This window comes from Nanorana parkeri, unplaced genomic scaffold (assembly GCF_000935625.1).
Source record: "Nanorana parkeri isolate BGI_ZX_2015 unplaced genomic scaffold, ASM93562v1 scaffold307, whole genome shotgun sequence".
Lineage (NCBI taxonomy): Eukaryota > Metazoa > Chordata > Amphibia > Anura > Dicroglossidae > Nanorana > Nanorana parkeri.
In genome coordinates this window covers 689788-713684 of record NW_017306575.1, presented here as the reverse complement: position 1 = coordinate 713684, position 23897 = coordinate 689788, and the positions used below count along the sequence as shown (strand labels likewise).

The 23897-nt window shown below is 39.1% G+C and overlaps 1 protein-coding gene across 1 annotated transcript in view; it reads right to left on the bottom strand.

The window, feature by feature from the left end:
- Positions 1 to 9892: 9892 nt before the first annotated feature.
- The window catches only part of FANCC (Fanconi anemia complementation group C), a 108519-nt gene continuing 94514 nt past the window's right edge, over positions 9893 to 23897 (bottom strand). Inside the window, exons 11-14 of the mRNA XM_018557872.1 lie at positions 23290 to 23365; positions 20558 to 20732; positions 12949 to 13155; positions 9893 to 10283 (exon numbers count right to left, since the gene is read on the bottom strand). Coding sequence (XP_018413374.1) covers positions 10152 to 10283; positions 12949 to 13155; positions 20558 to 20732; positions 23290 to 23365 — 590 coding nt within the window. The 3' untranslated portion in view covers positions 9893 to 10151. The remainder of the gene's footprint in view (positions 10284 to 12948; positions 13156 to 20557; positions 20733 to 23289; positions 23366 to 23897) is intronic.

Sequence of the window (23897 nt, the reverse complement as noted above, 5' to 3'; positions counted from 1 at the left end):
TTAATTTCGGTAATTTTCCCTAATATAGTAAAAAAATAAAATCCCCAGTGGTGAAAAAATACCACCAAAAGAAAGCTCTATGTGTCCCCAAAAAAGGGTATACAATTCATTTCAGTACAGCGCTGCATGACGGAATAAATGTCAGTCAAAGTACCGCAGCGCTGAATACTGAAAAATGGCCTGGATGGGAAGGAGGTTTAACACCGCGGATGTCAACTGGTTAATAAACCTTTATTCTGGAAAAGTTAGAAAGCTACCCTGCTCCTGGACACATGCCCCCCATGCCAATACCTCCATGTAACACAAATTACCTTCTTCTGAGTAACAGTGTACCCCTCTATACCTCACTTGTTGATAAGTAAGATATAGAGCAGGAGGGCCAGGAAGCGTCCAGGAGCATTGAGGCTCTCTAAATACACATACAGCCCAGAAGTGGCCATAGCTCCCTAAAAAGCACCCTTCTCCAAATGATTGTGATGTTGGCTCTAGGCCTAGACCTTAGTTCCAATCAGCTACTCTCTTTAGTTTGTTCAGTTAAGGTTTTAATATTAAAGAGAGTAGCTGATGGTTGCCATGCACAGCTCTAGATTTTGTTCCCCTCACTGTAATTTGACCTTTTTTACATGAATTTATAGATTGAGTGCCATTACTCCGATCTTAATGATAATTGCTAAGAGATAAAATATTTTCAGTGAGCATAGCTCACTTTTTCCATGAATCGAATACACTTGGATAACACCACAAGTTGGTCTCTCCCTCCTTATAAAATAAAGACACTTACTTTATATGTACAATAAATCCATCTATAACAGCCAATAACACTGTTAATTCAGGTGCAATATACTGTACTTCAGCATGCATCATAAGCCATGGTTACTGCTGTTCCTTCCTGAAAAGACATATGTGTTTTAATATGATTTTCACAGGAAAACGGGAAAATCCCAAGATCCATTTAAATTGGACATAATGTTTATTTTATATATTTGAAATTATACTTCTCCACCCAGTAACACGGTATTTCCGTGTAAAAGGTTCCCATTACTGGTTTCCGTTTCCATAAAATACTGAGGTCAAATTATTTCAGTGGGTGGAACTTAATATTGTTACCATCAGGATTTTTCCAAGGTTAACACCCAATTCCAAATGACTACCATTAAATTAACTTGGCCTTCATGGGGAAAGGAAATCTGAGAATATAACCTAGAATGTACTTTTCATCCTAAAATAAACATACCCGCACAACTCCTCACATTGGTGAGATATTTGAGGGTAGAAGTGGCTTAATGGTATGTTTTGTTTGCACATCCTATTAACTCTTTGTACAGTTTTTCGGAATTGGTCTGTAGAGCCTGAACAGCCGCAGGCATGGTTAGAAACATAAACCATTTTATCTTCTTAAAGTATTATTATTAATAAATGTATTTATATAGCTTTATATAGTGCCAACAATCTACGCAGCGCTTTACATAGTTGCACATTCACATCAGTCCCTGCCCTCAAGGAGCTTACAATCTAAGGTACACCTGTAATGGAGGACATCTAGGTTACTGGCCTCAAAAGTTAAAAGCAGACCACTGAGGATGTCTGCTCCACGATCCCAGGGAGACTAAATCCATAGGTGTGCTTATAATTAAAGTTCAACACTTCCTATTGTCCTATGTCCAGTGTCATTTGTTTATCACTAAGACTGGTAGTGTTATTGCCCAATGGCAAACTGTAGGAGGCAGGCCAGCTCTCAACGGTGATAGGAAGTGTTGACATTTGAATGAGAGCAGCCATGGGCTTGAGACACATTTACAGCTACAATAGACATGCAAAGGAATATTCAGGCATCTGGGGGTGCCCACTTTTAATTTTGGGGGCCAGTTACCTAGTTGTATGCTGTAACATGGAAGGATACTTTGCACAAGAATACATTACCTGTAAGTTGTTATTACCTGTAAGTTGGTAATTGATATGTTATGTACCATATGTTGTGATATAGCAACAAATGTCCTAATGTTATATTCTGTAAAGCGCTGCACAAACTGTTGGAACTATATGAATCCTGTATGTTATTACTAATATGTAATTTGATCATTTAAAGATTCTTTCTACATTATTGGAACATCCTTTTATAATTCTCTGAAGAAGCAATCAGTGTTTTGTGAAACATGCTAGAAAGAGAAGAAATGTAATAACCACAACTGATGCCTATTGTCTTCTGTCAGATGATATATGTTATAATCTTTAACATTGTTTGCTTGCCCAATGTGAAGAAATGTGCCTAAAATCATGAAATGCATATGGGACATAGAAAACATGGAATAGGAATTATGGTTTGGGGCCAACAAGTATATTTATTGAAAATTTTATTTTCCAGAATATATGGTTTTATTATCTACAATAATAAAGATGTACAATAAAAATTGAAAAGCTCCTGTAAATGTCATAAAACTGTCATCAGTATGTGTGGATTGATTTGAAATAAATAGGATGTGTACATGGAAAGTGGCTATGAGTTCCCTTTAATGTTGATCAAAGATCAGCTGTTTCATGTCACAAATTAGTGACAGATTTAATTGTACAGATGTGCACTAGCAAAATACAGAATGACTTCTTGAGAACATGCAAACTGAGAACAGATGTCTGCCCTGCTAGTAACGCCGCACTGTGTCATTCATTCCTCATTCAGGGTCCATTCACACCACTGCACTGCGGTAATGCATGCTGCCTTTCATTGGGAATAGCACATTTACGCATCTCCAGAATCCATGTGTGCTCAATGCAATGCAGCACAGCACAACACATGAGGGGAATTTATCAAAACTGGAGCAGACAAAATTTAGAGCAGCTGTGCATGGAAACCAATCAGGCTCTGTTTCATTTTTAAATCTCAAAGTGACATCAAAGTTACCCATTCCCCCCACCCCCCATGCTGCTTTAAGGACTTACCTTATATGATGCCTCTTGCTCCGATCATCTTCTTCCTTCCACTTGTATTAAGAAGTCCCTCCAGCGCTGGTCCCGGTCTCTGATCCAGCACAGACTCCTGTCTCTTCCTGTCCCATGGTGTATGTCCGACGTGCATGCTCACAGCTATGTGCATTCAGCTCCACTGTGTCTCTCCTCTGTGAATGGGTCCTAACAGAATTTAACTTGTAGAGCCAACACTCATACCCCATTGCTGGTCTTTGGTAGTGTGCACACTATTTGAAACATGTTCTTTGTTCAAGATTGCTGGACTTGACACATCTCATCTGTGTGTTAATTTTAGTGGTTGAAGTGTCAAGGATACCTTCCACAATCAATCATATCACAACCAGTTTGTACACCATTTGCATGCTGATCATCAGATGTTTAAACACTAAAGCTCTACCTTTAATGCAGTTCCAAACATTTAAAAGGCCAAGCATGGAAAAATGTGAACATCAGCATATTAACTTCAGTTTTTTTCTAGCAGAAGCTCATTTATTATAAAAACTGTAACAAAGCATGGATTGCATAACTGATTGTGAAAAAATAAAAAAAATCCTTCTGACTGGTTGTTATAAGTTTCTTCTTCTTTCTATTTTAAGTAGATCATTTTAACATAGTCTCTGCTAGGTTAGTGAAGGGCACTGTTTTTTTTAATTCCCTCTTTTAGCTGTTCAAAAAATGGTCTTTGTGCCTGCTCATTGACACAGAGGGGTTGATTTACTAACCTTATAAACACACCACAAACATGTATACACCTCTGTAGTGTGTTCCCTCCCAGCATGATCTATGGGTGGAATCTAAACACCTTTGTAGTGTGTACACACCCAGCAGGTGTGTTGTGCAAAGCCCTGCATGAATTTGCAAGGTGATGTTGTGTAAATTAGCTCTATGTTGTGTTGCTTGCGTTGATGAATGCAGGAATGTAAATGCATGAGCTAACCATTTTTGTCTAAACTGTGAAGCAGCATTATATATGCATCATGTGCATGATTTTTCCATATATGGCATTAGTGGAAATATGCTTTTAGAGACTTTTTGGTTGATAAATACGTTTTGCTGTGTAAAAATCACACACACCTAGTGCGTGCGTGTGTTTAGGTTAGTAAATCACCCCCAGAGTCTCGCAGGTTTGAGTTGCCATGCTCTGATGGTGATAGAATCACACGATGAAAAATGACGTTACTCTTTCCCTCCAATAAATTGTTTAAACAGCTTTGAATGGCAGGGCTCCACACACTGGGAAATATAAAGAGGAGTGCCAAGAAAAGATGTAAATTAAAGAATGTGACAGTCTATGTACTCTTTGAATAATAACCAATTTAGTCAACAGAGCCTCACATCATCACTTCTCTATGGGAACATAAAACTGTTAGAGCTCATGGTTAGAATGATACAGAACAACATTTTGTAGCCAACATAGTTATGTGCTAAGTGATAAGTATATTGCATAAACACAAGCAGAGAGCAGATTGTATACACACGGCAATCATATACAAAGGATAAAAAGTAATATAGAGGATCTCCCTAAATAATTTCTATTTTCCTTTGCAAATGCAACTTGTAAAGCCAGGAGTAGGTTTAGGGTTCTTTTTGAGTGTCTTACAAAAATGTTGTAATTGGACAAGCAGCATCTCATGGTTGTTGTAAAAGGCAGAAAATCACAGGCTGTTTGTTATGTGCTCAGTAATCGAATTTGCATTCGGCACTGTTAGGGGAGGACTTCATAAATGTGTATTAGTCTAATAGTCTGAGAAGTGCATAAAAGTTATTTGACCCAGTATAGAATTATACTTTCTTAGTAATCTTCTTTGAGAGATAACATTAAATGGTATTTAAGTATTTGTTAAACTGCATGTTTAGACAAATCCTTTTTTTTTTTTTGCATAGTTTTGCATAGAGTAGGAAAAACCACTCCCCAGGAGCGTGCCCAGGCTAATTGCCGCCTGAGCCGTCCCTTTTTTGCTGCCCTCTCACCTCCCCTCACACATGGCAAAAAACAGACATCTCAGGCGGTAACCTCACTGACACTGAGCCTGATAAAAAATGCAGACTCACTATCACTAAGATGAGCTCCTGACCTCTGCACATTTCCCAAAGGGAGGCACAGTGGCCAGGAGCTCCACTCAGTGATGCTGGACCTGCACTCTCATCAGGTTCAACATCACTGAGTAGTCTCAGACACTCCATTTGCCTGTGTGACAGGTGCAGCAGCTGGGAAGGGTGTTCGGTAGCGATTTTACCAGGCTTGGTGTAAAGCTGTCCATACACCTATATATTATCTGCAGCTTTTCTATGGTCAGATGGAAAGAGTGCAACAGATTCCTCCATCTACACTAAAATGTGTGGATGGTGGAATCTCCCCCTGGGCCAGGCTTCAGTATCTTGCTAGTTGGCCTCGCTGGCTCTCAAAATACATGAACAATCTGATTGGATGCAGGCATTGTTCAGGTATTTTGAGAGCCAGTGTGGCCATCTAGCAAGATACTGAAGCTTGGCCCAGCAGGAGATTCCTCCATCTACACAGTTTAGCGTAGATGAAGGAATCTGTTGCACTTTTTTCCATCTGACCATAGAAAATCTGCATACAATCTATAGGTGTATGTCCAGCTTAACTGAGCTGGACTGAGGACAGAGAGTCCCATGGGCATTTTAGCTCCAGTGCCACACCCTAAAGGGCCTCTGAATGCTGCCGGAGACAGCCACTTCAACTGGCCACATGAAAGGTACAGCCCTGCCCCTGACAGATTATTTTTACCACTATGTGTACTATTGGAGAAATTTCCCTTCACTTCCTGTCCCAGAGACGCAACTGGAATTGAGAGGAAACCTCCCAACGTGAGGGAAATTTCCCTCTTAGACAGTCCCCATACCAGGTGCCCCCAATGAAAAATGTCTGTTTACCTTTTGTTTTGGGGACAACTGTAAAATGTTGTATTTCCCCATACTTTCTGTATCTGTAAAAATAGCAGGGGCAAATTTCCCCCAATGGGGACACAGACAGCAATAAAACCTTAACAGAGGGTCTAACCCTTCAAAAACATTACTCTTTTAACAAGTCTTCAGAAGTGCATTATTTTAGCACAAGATAAAGTAAGCCTTCCAAATAAAAGATGTACCATAAGATAATTTTTTTTACACAGGCAAATGCTGCAACATCACCAGATTGTGATTTTAATATTCTGAACCATCTATTATAATACATATTAAAAAAAAGTAACTCTCTAATTCTAAAACCAAATGAGTTATTTACCAAAATACTAAATTTACCATTTACTTTTGTTATCATGTTTTGTCACAGCTCATTATTATAATATGCTGTTTGTTATGTTTTTTTATTAAAATATTAGCATAAATAAAATGCAAAGATAGCTCCTGAATGGTGTCAGTGGAAATAACCTTTTATATAAAGTGTTTATTCTCTTTTGTAGCAGGCACGTTAACTTTAAATTCTTTGGACGGAAGCTAGCATTCCTCACTTATGTTCCCACTGGATGGAACAATCCGTTTTGAAGCATGCAGACAGAATCCTCATTTAGACTCCATAGGAATGCTAAACCTCACATGATTGCATTTCCACTTCTGTTATAGTTTGGCAGATGTTTCAACAGCTAGGTAACAATTTAAATATTCTGTTAGAAAAACTAGGTATATATTTCAAAATCCTTTAGCCTGAATCATCCAGCCATCTGGATGATAAACAGGTGGTGTGAGATAACAAGTCAAGTGTATCCCCTATTCTAGTTATTAATAGAAGCTTTATAAGGAGGATATAAGAAATATATACCCACATCACATAATTCTACAGCCTTGTTCAACTCAAATTTGAAGAAATACCTTTTAGTCAAAAGACAATATATATGCTACACAAGCCATGTCATTCACAGTCTCATTCATACCCCTTTAATACATTCCTGTGTCAATAATTAATCTTGTGCATGTGTTTTCTTTTTCAGGTACAATCATTTTCAGCAAATACCGGATGATTCTGCCAGTCATCTTCAATGTCTGAATCATTCTGACCACACTAAATATGGAAGTAGATCTGTGTTGGTGTGGTCAGTTTGTGTCCCATAATTTCTCATCTGAGCTAAAAGATGCGTGCCTGCAGCTCCATGATTAGTCTTGCTGAAATGGCCCCTGCCCAGCCATCCTTGTCTTGACTTATGGGTAGTTCCATAACTCGTGCCACTGTCCACCCTATAACAATGCAGCCACATCCCCTGAAAACAAAAGGAATGGGAAGAACAGCCAAAGTAGGGTGGCTACTTTTATTTCCATTGGTCCCTGTGTCTGTTGTAAAGTAGCCAATGCTCCAAGCTGGCTCCCGTGATAGACTATAACTTCAATACAAAGTAGCTAACTAAATATGAGATTGTAGTCCATCACAAGAGTGAACTTGGAGCAGTGGCTACTTTACAACACACACAGGGACCATGGGGAACAAAAGTAGTCACCCTCCAGATAGAACGGTAGATAGAATCTACTGCTGAGTGATACACAAATAAGATACATATTTTTGTTAATAGGTAAGGTACTTGAATACATTTTTAAGATTTAACTTCTGAGATTAGTGTCACTTTAAGGGATCATCTCTAACCCTCCCCCTCTATTTCCAAAACTGACAGGGTTATCCACACAAGGGTGAAGAGTTTGGAGAAGGCAGGAGAAGTGAACAATCTAGGACACCATAGCTGAACAAATCAGTTATGGTGTCCTAGATTGTTCACTTCTCCTGCCTTCTTGTGTATATATATATATATATACACACACACACACACTGGCCACTTTATTAGGCACACCTGTTCAATTGCTTGGGAACACAAATTGCTAATCAGCCAATCACATGGCAGCAACTCAATGCTAGACGTGGTGAAGATGACTTGCTGAAGTTTAAATCGAGCATCACAATGGGGAAGAAAGGGGATTTTAGTGACTTTGAACGTGGCATGGTTGTTGGTGCCAGACAGGCTGGTTTGAGTATTTCAAAAACTGCTGATCTACTGGGATTTTTACGCACAACCATCTCTAAGGTTTACAGAGAATGGCCCAAAAAAGAGAAAATATCCAGTGAGCGGCAGTTGTGTGGACGAAAATGCCTTGTTGATGTCAGAGGAGAATGGGAAGACTTGTTTGAGCTGATAGGAAGGCAATAGTAACTCCAATAACCACTCGTTGAATAGTATCTCTGAATGCACAACACATTGAACCTTGAAGCAGATGGGCTACAGCAGCAGAAGACCACACCGGGTGCTACTCCTGTCAGCTAAGAGCAGGAAACGGAGGCTACAATTCACACAGGCTCACCAATATTGGACAATAGAAGATTGGAAAAACATTGCCTGGTCTGATGAGTCTCGATTTCAGCTATGACATTCAGATGGTAGGGTCAGAATTTGATGTGAACAACATGAAAGCATGGATCTAATCTGCCTTGTATCAACGAATCAGGGTGGTGGTGGTGAGGGTGTAATGGTGTGGGGGATATTTTCTTTGCACACTTTGGGCCCGTGATGCTATCATGTCAATATGGACCAAAATCTACGAGGAAGCTTTCCGACACCTTGTTGAATCCAGGTCACGAAGAATTAAGGCAGTTCTGAAGGCAAAACTTTGGCTGACTGCGGTGGGTGGACGGTGATGTGACCGGATACTACCATGTTACATAGTCGGGGGGATAACATGTTGGGTCGACAGACAGTGTGGCCTCTCGTTTGTTGTTAAAGCCTGATGAAAACGCTTGTTTGTAAGTACTTTTATCCCTTGTTTTATTTATTGTAATAAACGATTTTACACACGGAGGTGGCGCTCTGTTCCCTTTTGTTTTCTTCCCAGCTGGAGCCCAGAACACTAGCCAGCACCCTCCCCATAAGTGCTGTGCACAGGTGTGCAATTAGGTGTTGGCCACTATTAAACAATGGACCCAGGAATGGAGATTTCATCCCTCCCAATTCTCTTTGAAATCTCCCAGTTTCAGGATCCCATGCCAAATCCAGGTTTTCTAGGGAGATAACTGCAAAGCCAGTTCTTTCCCAGCAAAATAATTTGTTTCCTGGAACTGCTCAGCCCCTCTGGCTGAGAGTCCTGCGTGACTACAACCCCCGGTTCTACCGTGGGATTGCCACACAACACCACACTATATATACAGCGCTGAAGAGCTCGATGCCCGGCACCTGCCGGTACAGCCATGGAGAGCTTCACATACAGCATTGATGAGACCCCCAACGCAGCCCTGGTGAGCCCAGCAATAGCCAGTACAGCCCTATTGAGCCCCACATGCAGCCCTGGTGAGATGTGAATGCAGACCTGGAGAGCCCCACATGTAGCCCTGATTGCTGGTTGCCATTCTACATTGCTGAATAATCATGGAATGAGTTACAGTTGTTCATAATTATAAAGAAACTGCCCTACAATCATTAGTCTGTATTGTTGTAGAAAAAATGTCACATGTCCCTTTAAGAAAAAGTATCAGTAATTGGTATTGGCCAGTACCTGAGGGAAAGTACTTCCTGGTCTTGAAAAAGTGGTGTGTGTGTGTGGTATGTGTGTGTGTGTACATACAGTAATATAATGTACACCCTGAGAGGAATTGTTTACATTTCTATAATATGGTATCTCCAGTAAACCATGGCACTAAAGGCCATGCATTTTATCAAATTTGAAAGAGAGAACCCCATGCTTGGTTTTTTTCTATACTTTTGAGTTTTTGAATGTGGAACTTTTTTATGTACTTCAGTATTTGTTTTCTCCCAAGTAATAGAAATAATGAATAATAATAAAAAAAGAGTAATACACATCTGAAGTGTTGTAACATATATTGACAAATAAACATTAACAAATAACAAGAATAATAAATATAAATAGAGGGTAAAATTCATTTTTTTTAATATACAGTATATACTTTACTTTTCTTTTATCCACTGTGTGCCCATTTCATAGGCAAATGCTGGTGGAAGTTCCACATCACTCATTAATATTAAACTGGTCAGAAACAACTTCCTGACATCTGTATTCTAAATAAGCAATTCACTGGAACCATTGCTGTGAATAAATAGCTCCATTTTCGTACAGGAAAAAGTGACATGGACAAAACAGTTTGCCAAGAAACATCAAATTTCCACTGGCCGAGTGAAAAGCATGCGGCTGTATACACTGTTGTTGTAAGACACATTAGGCCCTGTTTTCCTTAATTCCTATTAGAAGTCCTGAAGCAGCCAGTGCGCTATCGTGATTATCTTACGACTTTCCATTCCAGGAATATCAAGTCTGCATAAAGTACGAGCCAGTACGTCAGAAACTTCACTGGCAGCTTCCTGTGTCTGAGTCATCTGAGAGAGAGGAAACAAGTAACATTATCCTCAAATGCCTTTTAGTATTCCACAAACAAATATGCAATACATTTTTCCAAATGCTAATAAGCTGCACTATGACCACAAAACAAACAACTTTCATGTTTTCAATTATTCCCTGCAATGTAAAAGTCGACTCCCTGCAATCTGATCAGACTCTGACCTTCGCTTTGGGTCTTGCCATGTTCAAAAATCAAAGGCTTTGCAACTAAACAAGGAGATAAATATAGCAAAAAGGAAAATAAATATTCCCAAGAATGCATTCACATATGAGCCGTGTACTTTTTGCGTGCTGAAAATGACAACATTTAAGAACTTACAATAACCCCTTTTACCTAACTATATTGCATTTTCGATGGCAAAGTTTTTACTTACCGTTTAAAAACAAATAACCAGTATCCATTTCATATTCTATATACCAGCTGATTCACATAGTGTACTTACAAGAGCTAAAGGGACTTACCCAGGTGTGGCTTTTGTGATTTTAAAGTAGAACTATGGCCTCCTATTTAAAAATATGTGCTGCAGCACTTGATTATAAGTCCATGTGCACGTAACATTTCTTTTTTCCCTGCATGTACCACAAATACCTTGTTGCGCTTGTGATAGGGTGGCAACAATGCTGAATTCAAAGTATGATCAGGTTATTTCAAGAAGTGAACAATTACTTTCTTGCACAAATCTCGAATAGCGAGATATTCAATCAATATGATTACAGACCTGATTTACTGGTATTGTTCAAAGTGACACTGTAGAGGGGAATTCTGCCACCTCGTGTGGGCTTTGCAGTAGGTATCCTACAACCCCAATTCCAAAAAAGTTGGGATGCAGTGTAAAATCTACATAAAAACCGAATGCAATGATTTACAAATCTCATAAACCCATATTTTATTCACAATAGAAAATAGGAAACATATCAAATGTTTAAACTGAAAATATGGACCATTTTAAGAAAAAATAAGGTCATTTTGAAATTGATGGCAGCAACATGTCTCACAAAAGTTGGGACATGGCAACAAAAAGCTGGCAAAGTAGGTGGTACTAACAAGGAAGTGCTGGAAGAGCATTTTGCAACCAATAAGATTAATTGGCAACAAGTCGGTAACATGATTGGGTATAAAAAGGAGCATCTTAGAGAGAAACATGATTCACCTCCAGGAAATTATCTTCTCAGTTCCCAGACATTTATGAGTGTTGTGAAAAGAAGAGATGATGCTACACCGTGGTAAGCATGGCCCTGTCCCAACTTTTTTGAGATGTGTTGCTGCCATCAATTTCAACATTACCTTATTTTTTCCTAAAATGGTACAATTCTCTCATTTTAAACATTTGGTATGTTTTCTATTTTCTATTTAATAAAATATGGGTTTATGAGATTTGCAAATCATTGCATTCTGGTTTCATGAAAATTTTACAGTGTCCCAACTTTTTTGGGGGAATTGGGGTTGTATTTTAATGGTATTTTTATCATTTGTTTATGTTTAATAAAGCAGCCTATTAGGGGGACACGGCTTGTATAAATTTTTTATAATTTTGTTGGTGCAATACTGCAGACTCCGGATTGACACAGGGTAGTAGGCAATCTAAATTAGTCTTTCAGTGATCTGACCTCTGTAAAAAGAAATCTGATTGGTTGAATGTTACATAACCAACCTTTACCAGTGGATCAACATATTAGCCAGGCATCTAGCATTTAAAAAAAAAAAGATGTTAGCAATAGCTTTCTATTTAACATGTTAATATGTGTGCATATGGATTTTTAGCCAAATCATTCTGCAAAAATAGTATACTACAATCTTGTTTTTCTTTTACTGATCAAAGGTAAACTTTAAGGACACTGTACAGCAGTCCCTATAGCCCCTAAATGTGCACTAGATCTGTAGGAGCGGGTGCCTGACATATAAGTATAAAACAATAACTGTAAATGAAACTGACAATATAGAACAAAAGTGTAATATTTGCAAATATTAGATCAGGGAGAACTCTGATATTAGGGAGCAAAGCCATGTATCTCTATCAGGACTGACAAGTCAGTAATGGAAAAGATCAACCACAGTGAGTCCACAGACAATACAAGTGACTAGTCCTTTGTCCTCTGCCTGCCTTTTTTTGGCCCAGCTTTTACAGTGCAGGTCTTCTTTAAGTGTTTCATTTTAGGAGTTAATTATTAGGTTTGTTAAAGGGTTACAGTTTGGGATTTGGGTTAATTTTAGGATTAAGAGACTGGAGTGTTAAAGGTTGCAATTAGGTTAGAAGTCAGGGTATAAGTTGGGAACCTTTTTGTAAACTACTCTACAGCACAGAAACAGCTTTGCTGATGTTCTGTCCCCATAGACCAATGTAGCGCAGCTAAGCACAACACAGATTTGTCCTAATTAATCCCGTGGAGCAGAAAAACCTCACCATCATCACGTTATCTCTGTCTCAGCAGCAATAAATAAGACTGGCTGCTCCAGTGAGAAACTTATTTTACAGCTTTAGAAAAGCACATGGATGGAGGCGATATTGATAAAAATGGATCCCTACAATGTAATTAATCTTGTTTCCCCCTTACAGCTTCTAGTTTTGGCACACTTGTATTGCATTTAAGCAACACTATGTAAGTTGACATCATTTTGATACATATTACGTCTTTAACACTTACTAAGGCAATACACTGTTTGATGATGCTATGCCACTCAGGAGAATATAGAAGGAAAGTTACACAAAGATGTCTGATCAGCTGCAGAGAACACACGTGCCATTGGTCTGAATTACTTTCCACTTGGAATATTTGTTTCAAAGATGTAAGACAAACTGTTGAATTTCTGAAGAGTGATAATAAACTTCCACATGTGGATTTTGCCTCCGCCTAGAAAATACAACATAAGACAATTAGGGAAACATCAGCAGATTTAAATACATGTAGAACACATTTGAACAAGCATTTCAAAGTGGTGTTTTTGGGTCACATGCATCCCTCTTTTTTTTTTTTTTTGCAGACCTCAGTTAAATAAATAAATAATAATAAATAGTTAAATAATTTAAATTGAATGAGGTCCCAGTTGTTCTCCAGGTTATAAAAGCTACACTTACAAAATTGTGCAGCTTGGAACTTAAGGAAATATTTTAGGGTCCCTTTCTTTCGGCTAAAATGTAAGTGGCTTTTTTTGCTATAATGTTAGACTGTATAGATGAGTGGATAATAGTTTTAACTAGGGATGCACCGAAATTAAATTTTTAGACTGAAACCAAAAATTACTTTTTTTTCCCCAACATTTTTAAAATTATTTTTTTTCTACTTTACTTTTGGGGGCTTTGGGGAAATATCAGGGGTCTAGGCAGACCCCTGATATTTCCCTTTGAAAATAGAAAAAAAGACTGAGGACACAGTCCTTAATCTTTTTTTTGCAGCCAATGCTATGAATGTACAGGAAGACTCTATACTGACTTGCTCCTGTCCATTCATAAACTGTGGAGATAGTATGAGTTACTATGTCCATAAAAATGAATGAACAGCAAGTGATGTAGAGCCCTTCATAACTGGAGATACAGTAAGCACCTGACACCTTTTTGAGAAAGTCTCTACGACGAAACGCGTAAAAGGAGTGTGTCGTTTCCCCGCTGACACCCTGGAAAGAGGCTAGCTATAAGTTGCTTATGCTGTTGTACCTTTGTAAGTCTGTAAGTGCAATCATTTTTAAACTACTTGATAAATAAAACATTTTACATCTGCACTTAAATCCTGTCTTCTCTCCTTCGGTCGGTCTCCCCCTCGGCTTTCTGGTTGATCCCTCCGGAGTGTTCTCCAGCCTTGGAGGTTGTTTAATTATCGCCGATGAGAGGAAGTGTAGCCTGACGGCAGGAGAGGACAGAGAAACTTACAGAGAAGGTTTCCTTTTTCTATTTTGCGGACGCATCAATGGAAGTATAAACAAAAGACACTGGATTTCTAATAACATTCGGTAGAAAATAGACTATTGGTGTTACAACCCTCGCTTATACAATTTTATATTTATCCACCTATATTTATTCACTTTATACCATTAGATGTGGTTTTAGATGTGTTAGATTGGTTATACATCAGTCTTCCTTTAAATTATTGTCCTTTTTATTTATTGTTGCCGATTGCCAGACTGATTAATTTACCTGGTATATAATTCAACCATTTAGTATCCACATTGTATTTTCACTTTATGGCACACATATGCATTATTCATTAACTTATTTAACTTATCATATTTAACCAATCAGTTTTATATTCGTACCATCACCATATTTATAGGACACGTGTATTTATTAACGTTCATGCACATATGCACCTTTGGATTGCATTTAGTTGCAAGTAGGATTTGATCACTTATATTGGTTTCGTTTGTGGTATAAATATAGCACGTATCACAATACCAAGCGCAGCACACTGGTTCACAGTAAGCATACTAAGTCCTCAGTTATTTACAAACATTCTGCGATCAGTCCTGATCGCTGAGTGCTTGTAACCCGCTCTCCATCCTGACTCGCCTGTCACAGGTGGCTGACCAGGGTGGTGGCGGTGAGAAGAGCTCAGCCTCCTGTGACAGCTCACTCCTCCAGCACCACCGCGCTCTGCCTCCTGACAACTTCTGTCCTCCCCATACCGACCTGCTCGGCCTCCTGACAGCTTCTCTCTTCCCCACACCATTCTCTGAGGCCAGTTGCTGGTGCCCGCTGGGCACCAGCAACTGGATCCTCTATATCTCCTCAGATCCCCACTGTCTCTGTTGACACAGGAGGGGGAGAGAAGCGGGCATCGGAGAGGACACAGACCGGCATCCAGCAGGGAGGAGAGAAGCTAGGGGTGCACTGAATTTTCGGCTGCATTTTCGGACATTATGGTACTCATGTCTACTTTAAAAATCACTGACAGGAAAAGATGTCGTCTGACACTGCCCATAGCGATACAGAAGTTAGAGCGCACAGATGTCTCCAATAAGTTTTGTAATGAGGGATTAGTGACAGCTGAAATCCATGTTAGGAAGTCAGCAGACCATTCACTTTCAGGAGAAGCTGGATTTAGGCACTGGGACACTCAGCTTGACACTAAAACTTTGAAAAAGCAAAAATTAAATACCCTGAGTTTCTTTGGTCTCTATTATTAAGCTGTCAGGGCCTTTAGCCAACAACTGAATCATTAATTGGGAAAAAAGAAATGGGAAACTCCATGAATAACGTATTTCTATATTGTCACTATTATAGAACACATTTTAGCAGACATCACAAGAATAAGCCCTGTTTACCATTATTCAGTAGGATTTGTAAATGATCTGTTGTAATTACAGGATAACAACAGATTGCTGGAATGAAAATCCCACAATCTGATTTCAGAACTGCATGTTGTTAATCAGAGGAAAAATCCCAGTAATCAAGGTCAAGTAGAATAATATATACATAAAAATAGTTGTGAAGTAAGGTCCCTGCTTGCCTTAGAAGTATTACATCTGTATCACTCTGAAGACAGAGCAAAGTGAGGATACTATTTCTGAGCTATCCAAAACTGAGAAAGATGTACACATTGCGGTTCATAAAAGAGCCACTCAACAGACAACTTCACCTCTGTTTTGCTGTATTAAGTGGCAATATAAATAAGACTTTTTTTAAATTCCAAACGGATGTTTCTTCACTTATAACTTTGAGAGTTATTTTTAACAGATTACAGAATTGTCCATATCTCTGAAAACCTACAATCATCAAATCAACAATAAGTACAGGGTCCATTTAAAGTATACCTCTCCCTTCTGCACATCAGATACCCTTCACCTGAACTCCAGCCCCATGACCCTTGGGTTGGAACATGCAAGAACCTGAAGGCCCCTTTTACACGGGCATTCTGATTAGGCCCACCTGTCAGTTTTTTCAGGCGGATCTGATCGGAAGCCCAGTGTTAGTCTATGGGCAGCCGGATCTAAACAGACATGCGTCCGTTTACATCCAATTACCCCCACTCGGACCAGGTCTGGAAAACCAAATGAAACAGAGCTCTGTTTTGGCAGACCTGATCATGGCGTTTTGGGGGTAATCTAATTACATCAAAACACCTATAGGAAAAAACTGGACAGATACAGATGTCACAGAGACACCTGTTCCAAACTGCTCCGATCAGCAAGAGATCTACGCATAAATGGCATGCCAAATATATGGAAAGTCTGTATTTATGTGGAATTGTGGAGGTAGTGCAGCAGTGTTTCAAGAGGATTGCAGCATATGGTGGTGCCTGCACCCAGGTTCTGAGCTCAGTTTTACAACAAGGCGAGTTTCACATTCACTTCCTCTGTGCTTATTTATCTAGTAAGTGCAATAATGACATGCACAATGCAGGAAACCCAAGCAATCAATCAGATTTCAGTTCAATGTAAGTCAAATTACTGAAAGAAGAATTATCTGTTATGAGTTCTGACACTTTGTATTTTCCTATTTGCATTATTGAAAACACCTGTCAGAGTTATAATCTGCTATTTGCTGCCTAATCTTTATGTACTGATGGTGGTGGTGAGGAGAGCCTGGAATCCAGCAGGAGGGGCCACCAAAAACATTTCAAATAAGTGCTACTGGACACTGCACATCATTGTTCATTGTATTGTGTGATCACATAAAGCCCAGTGGAGGAACGAATGAAAGACAAAATGTCACACTGTACCAAGTGCCTTGTTCTAACTTTTATAAGCAATGGCCATTTTCTTGGGCTTGTTGTAATACTATATATATTTAAAGCTGAACTGCAACTTAGGTTTTCTTACAAGCACCTTATTCAGACATGTATCCTGGCTGTGTAGTCCTGAATTAAATCTGGCCACATGCCCTCAGCATTGCGAGGGTACCTTGCCGACACACACACACACTGCCCATCAAGGCTCCTGATTATCATGTTGATGGAGATAAGAGCCTCATTCCCACATCCTTAGCTTGTTGGATGTGAGGGAAAATCTAACGGTTTGTTTAATTGTAAGGACCTATTTGCAGTTGTACGTGTGTTGCACCAAAATGCACAAAAAAGGATTACACTATAAACCAATCATCGGGAAACTGAGAATTGCTTCTTTGAAAATTATCTTATTTAGAGCTAGTTTAAACCCCACTTATACTCTGGGATCTGAAACAACATGGTGTAAATATATCTCATCCAGAGACTTTGGAAAAACAGGATATATGCATATAGTGTTATTTGTTCCCTGTATAAATGCAGCTTTTATTTCTTGTGCGGTCTCCTGAAAGAATGCAAATACAAGTGGTTTCCCAAATACTTACTGAAAATTAAGAGACATCTTCCTGGGTGGTCAGAACATTTCACAGAGTGAAATAAGTTGAGTGATGGAATGAGTATACTACTTGTATCATTTCTGACACTCTTCCAATATGTATTGAAGGTTTGCAGATCAAAATATGAAAGAAATTATTTCAGAAGTGTTTCTTCGCTTGGGTCAAAATACCTGCATTTTGGTACCTTATAAACACTGGAAGATCTTCCTCACTCTATGAAACTTTGTGTCTGGTAATGGGAGGAAGCAACCAACGTAATGTTTTTGGTCAAAACTTCAATGCACATTGGCTGAAAACAGAAGCTGATGGGATGTAAACTACAGCAAAGGGATCAACAGACAGATGACATATTGTTCTTGCTGATGTGTCTCTAAAAAGGTAAATGCCCTCAAAGGAGTTTATAATACAATGTTTCTACTTCTCTCCTACTAGCACAAACTAGCAATGTTTCTTCTTCTATCCTACTAGCAAATACAAAGGAGAATTTGCTCAGATATTTAAAAAACCTGCCAGTATGTTTCTAAGTTTTGGGAAGACACTGGTGCACCTGGAGCAAACCCACACAAACATTGAAAGAACACACAAACTCTATGCAGACTGTATCCTTAATGGGATTTGAACCCAGGAACCATTAGGACAGGGCATGTATGATAACCATGTAGACATTGTGCCTAAACCACTTTTAAAAAAGCAGATTTGCTTAATCAACTATAATGTGGCTTATGAACTTTCAATACCTGAACTGTGAAACAGAAGAGAGTCTGCACATACCAAAGGCCAAAAAACATATTCCAAAGTTATTCTTTGTGTGCTTGCCAGTGGTAGGCAACCAGGAAATTAAGATTTCAGCCCTTCCTAGAGTCCTAAGCTGGATTTTACCATCACTACTTATTTTGATGGACGACAAAAGTGTTAGAGTGCCTCATCAAATCATTTGTGAATTCCGACATGGGAAATATCTTCCTATACAAGCCCTGAGAATATATATTTTGTCTGATTATATAGATACAAATAATATATGGTAACATGAGTGCTACACAAGTGGTATAGACTGATGTAGGTATCTAATCTAGGGCTTTAATGTATACAAAGTGGCAACATTAATCTGAAGTAAGGATCTTTTGGAACTGTTCGTACATATTACATATACCGTATTTTGCGGTCTATAAGACGCTCCGGACGATAGGACGCATGGCTTCTGTGACAGAAATTCTATGACAGAAATTCTGTCACAGAAGCTGCAGTGAGTGACTGCTGAGACAGGTGGCGCTGTCTCAGTAATCACATGGAGCAGACGAAGAATGTCGTTCGCCGCCGCCACTCGATTTAATACAAGGGATCTACTTAGATCCCTTGTATTAAACGAACAGCGGCTCCCACTGTACATTCAGCTCTGCTTGTCAGGAGCAGGGCTGAATGTACAAAAAGAAACTACTCGCCCGGCGCCCGAAACTGCATTTCCCGGGTGTCGGGCGATAGGTATTCGCTCCATAAGACGCAGGCACATTTCCCCCCTCCTTTTGGGGGAAAAAAAGTGCGTCTTATGGAGCGAAAAATACGGTATGTCATGGTGGTTGTTCCACCTAAATAGAATTTAAATTGAAAATTTTTTTTTTATGTACAATACATTTTTTTTCTAATGTGAATTAATATTGATGCCTCATTTGAAGCCTCATTTGAAACCTCATTCTCTCCAATATCGTTTACCTAATAATTTTAAGGGGGAGAGGTGTATATTGAGTTCACCTCGTGCTCAACCCCCTGATTTAGGGTTAACACTAGTTCCCAAATTTGTGAATTTCGACAAGCATCTTGTGGGTCTGTATCGTAACTGGAAGCATTACTTTTAATGAAGATAAGTTGGAATGGAGTGGCTGAGTAAGAGTTCACATTAGGGATGCACAGGTACTTTTCAAGTACCAGTGCCGATACTTGGCATTTTCATGAGAACTACCAGGGTTGCTCTGGCACTCCACCCTTGTCCTGAAATCATTGGTCTGTATTGTTTTAGAAAAACTGTCACATGACAATAAACAACTCGTACTTGTAAGTACTCGGCAAGTACCAGTACTCGTACTCGCAAAACTGGTATCTGTGCATCACTTGTATATATTTATAAAAACAAAATCGTACATTAAAACAGAGATGTACAAATCCCAGGAGCTCTGTGTGCTCCTTACAAATGACAGCTGCCTCCTAATTTTCGAATTTTTAGTCTTGGAGTCTTTGTAGTCTTGGAGCTCAAAAGTATCGGTACATGTACTCGTACTTGCACCGAGTACTGTACTTGGTATCTGTGCAACCCTAGTTCACATATATAATAAAATGAGTGTTCTGCAACCCACCAGTCACTGTAATGCACTGTAATAAAGTGTGTGTAGTGGCAATGCCAACAGTCTACTATCTAACACGAGAGTCAAGTCACTTTTTAGCACAGCAACACTGTGTCAATAGCCTGTGATGTGAGGCAAGTCATTTCCCTTTATAAGGCCTGGTTCACACCTGTACGTTTTGTAGCGCGTTCAACGCTCTACAAAACGCTCAAACATGAAAATCCCATTGTTTTCTATGGGTATGGTTCACACCTTGCCATATTTCAGCCCGTCTGAACGTGCTACAAAACGGCCTACGCCTGAAAAGGTACATGAGCTTCTTTGCGGCATTTTTGTCGCGCGTTTCCATTGGCATACAGCCAAGTAGCCCTCAGAAACCTAGGTGTGAACAGAGCCAACAATACCAGAAGCCCTGAAAGGATGCCTGTCCCAGGGCACATGCTGCCTTTCAGTGCTGTTGTTTGCAGCTGACATTAAACTTGTTTCTTAAGAGCATTAAATATAACTGAAAAAATCTAAAATGACATTACATTTTGAAAGCAGGCATAAGAGTCAGTGGGTATTTGTATCAGTTAATTCAAACAGATTGCACAATTCTTGTTTTTAACATATTTTGCTGTAGACTCACGCTTTTTATTTACAACCCACCATTGTTCTATCCCTGCTTTGGTCCTCATTGTATGGATTGTAGTAAAATGCCAAAAGCCACAGCAGGTCGTCTGAAACTTCCAAATCTGATGTCAACAGCTGTTCTGCCGCAATGTCTACCCATTCCCCAAAGTGGATAAGCAGATACCAGTATTTAAAGACACAGTCAGGAGTCCTGGGGAAAAAAAAGATAATAAATGATTGCAGTATATTAGGGGAAATAATCCCAACAGCATTCCAATTACCACAGTGCACATTTACAATTTTCTGGAAATCTAAATCAAGTTCAGCAAGAAGGATGTTCGGGGGAGGGGAAGGGCAGGGTTTCTAAAAGGCTGTAAAATGATCCTTTACTTATCAAATATGTTTAGTATCTACAAACCATGCAAATAAATAATTTTTTTGTAAAATAGTAGGACATATGTGCCATATTATATAGTGACCCTACCCCAACCTGGTATTTCTGTTTTGTGTGGTTGTTGGAAAACTGCATGTAGAATTGGAACCCCATATCTTAAAGAGACTCTAGGCATAAGATATCATCACCAAAAATAGAAGCTCTGTACAACTGTACAACTGCACCAATTAGCCATATTAAACAAAATGGCAACTGCTCGAATCAGTTAATAATCAGTAAAAGGAAAGGTGCACATGTGCAAGGCAATTCACAGAACAATACAAAAATAAAGAAGGAAGTGGCTACTTTCTAAGGCATTCCTACCCTCAGTGTATACACTGGTTTACATATGTGCCAGAATCAGATGAGTTAGGGTCTATTCACATCGGCCTATGCACATCATAGCAGCTGGTGTGCGGTGCCTGGCATGGTGCTGATGCGCCAATCCTGGCACATCCCATTGGACTTTATTGAAACATCACAAGTGACAGTTCATTAATTCTATGGGCACTGCATGGTGCGCAGGGGTGGTGTAAACTGTGTCCAACCGTGACAAGGCAAATTGGAAAGAACAGCCAGAGCAGCCCCAATGCGCCCTTAGTGGATGCAGATGTACCTTATTGCAGCAGTGTGAGCTTCACATGTATTTGACAATGTATGCAACAAAAACCTCTGTTTTTACACTAACAGTTTAAAAAAAGATTAAAAGGTTTTTGTGCTGAGTAGCTGAAAAATATTCTGGGATTTTTTTATTTTTCTTTAGCCCAATGCTACCTACTAATGTATTCCCTTAAATGCTGAATGCAGCTGCAAAAAAAAGTGACATTAATGAGGGGGTCATGATTTATCAATATATCAAAGCAAATTATATAAGCTGCAATATCCTTTTTATGTCCCTGAAGCAAACATGATTAAAGAATAGATTAAAATAGGTTTAATCCCAAACTGAGAAAGGGGTTCTTTACTGTTAGAGCATTGAAAATGTGGGACTTTCTTCCCTCGGAAGTGGTATTAGCGGAGAATGTGGATAAATGAAAAACAAAAACTTTAGATATCTTTCTCCGTCAGCATAATATAATTCTCAAATTCAATAGAAGGTTGATCCAGGGATTTGTCTGATCACCAGTATGTAGTTGGGGGAATTTTTACAACAAATTGGCCTATGCTTGTAGGGGTTGTTTTTTTAAAACACATAAAACACACACACATACAGAGGTTTAATATTGATGGACCTGTGTTTTTATTTAACCTATATACTTTGTACTGTAACTATATGCATTACTAAATAGTTTGCACTTAACCAGTCAACTACAAGCTTAAAACAAAGTGTAGTAACCATGCAGTAACTGGCAGTAATGCATAGGAATTAACCAATCAGGGTATTGTTGTCAAATAGGTACAGAATGAAAGTTGATGTGTTGCTCTGGATTACCACATCTTGTATGTAAGCACTGTTCTCTGATCCGACTTATAATGCAGGCTCAATAATAAGTAATATGTACATGTGCAATTGATTCACAGATGACAAGTTAGTAGGGACTCTGCCATCTGATCGGTCCTGTGATTTCAGGAAATGTATCTCCAGATAGCAAGGCAACTGCTTATGGGCACTGGAAAGCTTTGCACACTCCCGCCCAGGACTGACTTGGTGTAAAATGGATTGACAGGGCTGGATTTTCACAGTTGATCACTATAATTTTTAGAAGGCTAGGCAGAAGCCTAAAGTGTCTGTTCAATACATAGCATTGTCTGTAAAATACAAAAGCATTCATATTCTGCCAAAACAAACATATGTTTCTGCAATGGTAATTCAAAGGAACAAACATTCAGGAGTTAAAGTAGACCTTCACTAAGTGTAGTCTTAAAAGTTCTTTTCAATCTTTTTAAATCTGCAGGATATGGTGTTCACATCATGAAGGTTCTTGTGGAGACTTCCTTTTATGGGGTGACAACTGTCTTCCATTGTCCCCTTGTCAAAGGCAACTCTGCCGCAGAGACCACAAGCAGCTGTGTCAACACACACTGCGCAAGTATGGTCCATCATTGTCTCCATCAAGAGTGGCTGAAAATGGCTGCAGGAGATTTACACCACTGACATACAAAAAAAGTGAGAACAGTAGTTTATAAAAAAATATATGAATTGTCTATGATACTTGTGTGCTTTAGCAAATATAATGTCATTCACTTAGGCTTTAGATCTACCTTAATCTTCCAACCACTATCTAATTACTATGGGCAATGAAACGGAAGCCCCTTGAGTTCCTTCTCAAAATGTTTTTAGCCTCTTAAATTTTCCGAATTCCGTTTTTTACATTTTGGAACAAACTGTGATTACCTCTTTTCCCTGTCCATATTCCTGAGGATTTTAACAACAGTGCACAAATGTTGAACACAGGCATCAGACGTTAACCCTGGAATAAAAGAAGAGGAGATGCTAATAAATACTTCATCAAAACAATTTTCTTTATTGATAACTTAAAGGAGAACTATGAGGAGTGTGACTTTCACGTGTGACAATTAAACTGTCGGCTCAATAGAACGGGAAGTGAGCGAACACATACCGCGGCTCCCTCACTTCTCGATCATCTCCCTGCAGAGAGATGTGACTGTCACACATGGCTCTCTGCAGGGATTTACCCCTCCCCTAAAATCACTGTAATTAAAGCACATCTTAAGCCTAAACTTTTTTTTTTTATTTCGGAAAGAGTATGAAATGGATAAAACCCCAGTCAGTTGTTTTTTTGCTGTGTCCCACTGAAAAGACTTCACTTCCTGTGCTGTTGACACAACACGAAGTGAAAGGAAATATCTCCAAATTAAGGGAAATGTGTCCTAGTGGTCACCAGAACAAGTGCCCCTATTTGAAAATTTCCCCTCTATTTCTGACTCAAGGTTTTGGATCTATCCTCACTTTTAGTTCCAGTGACACTGGTCACTGAAACA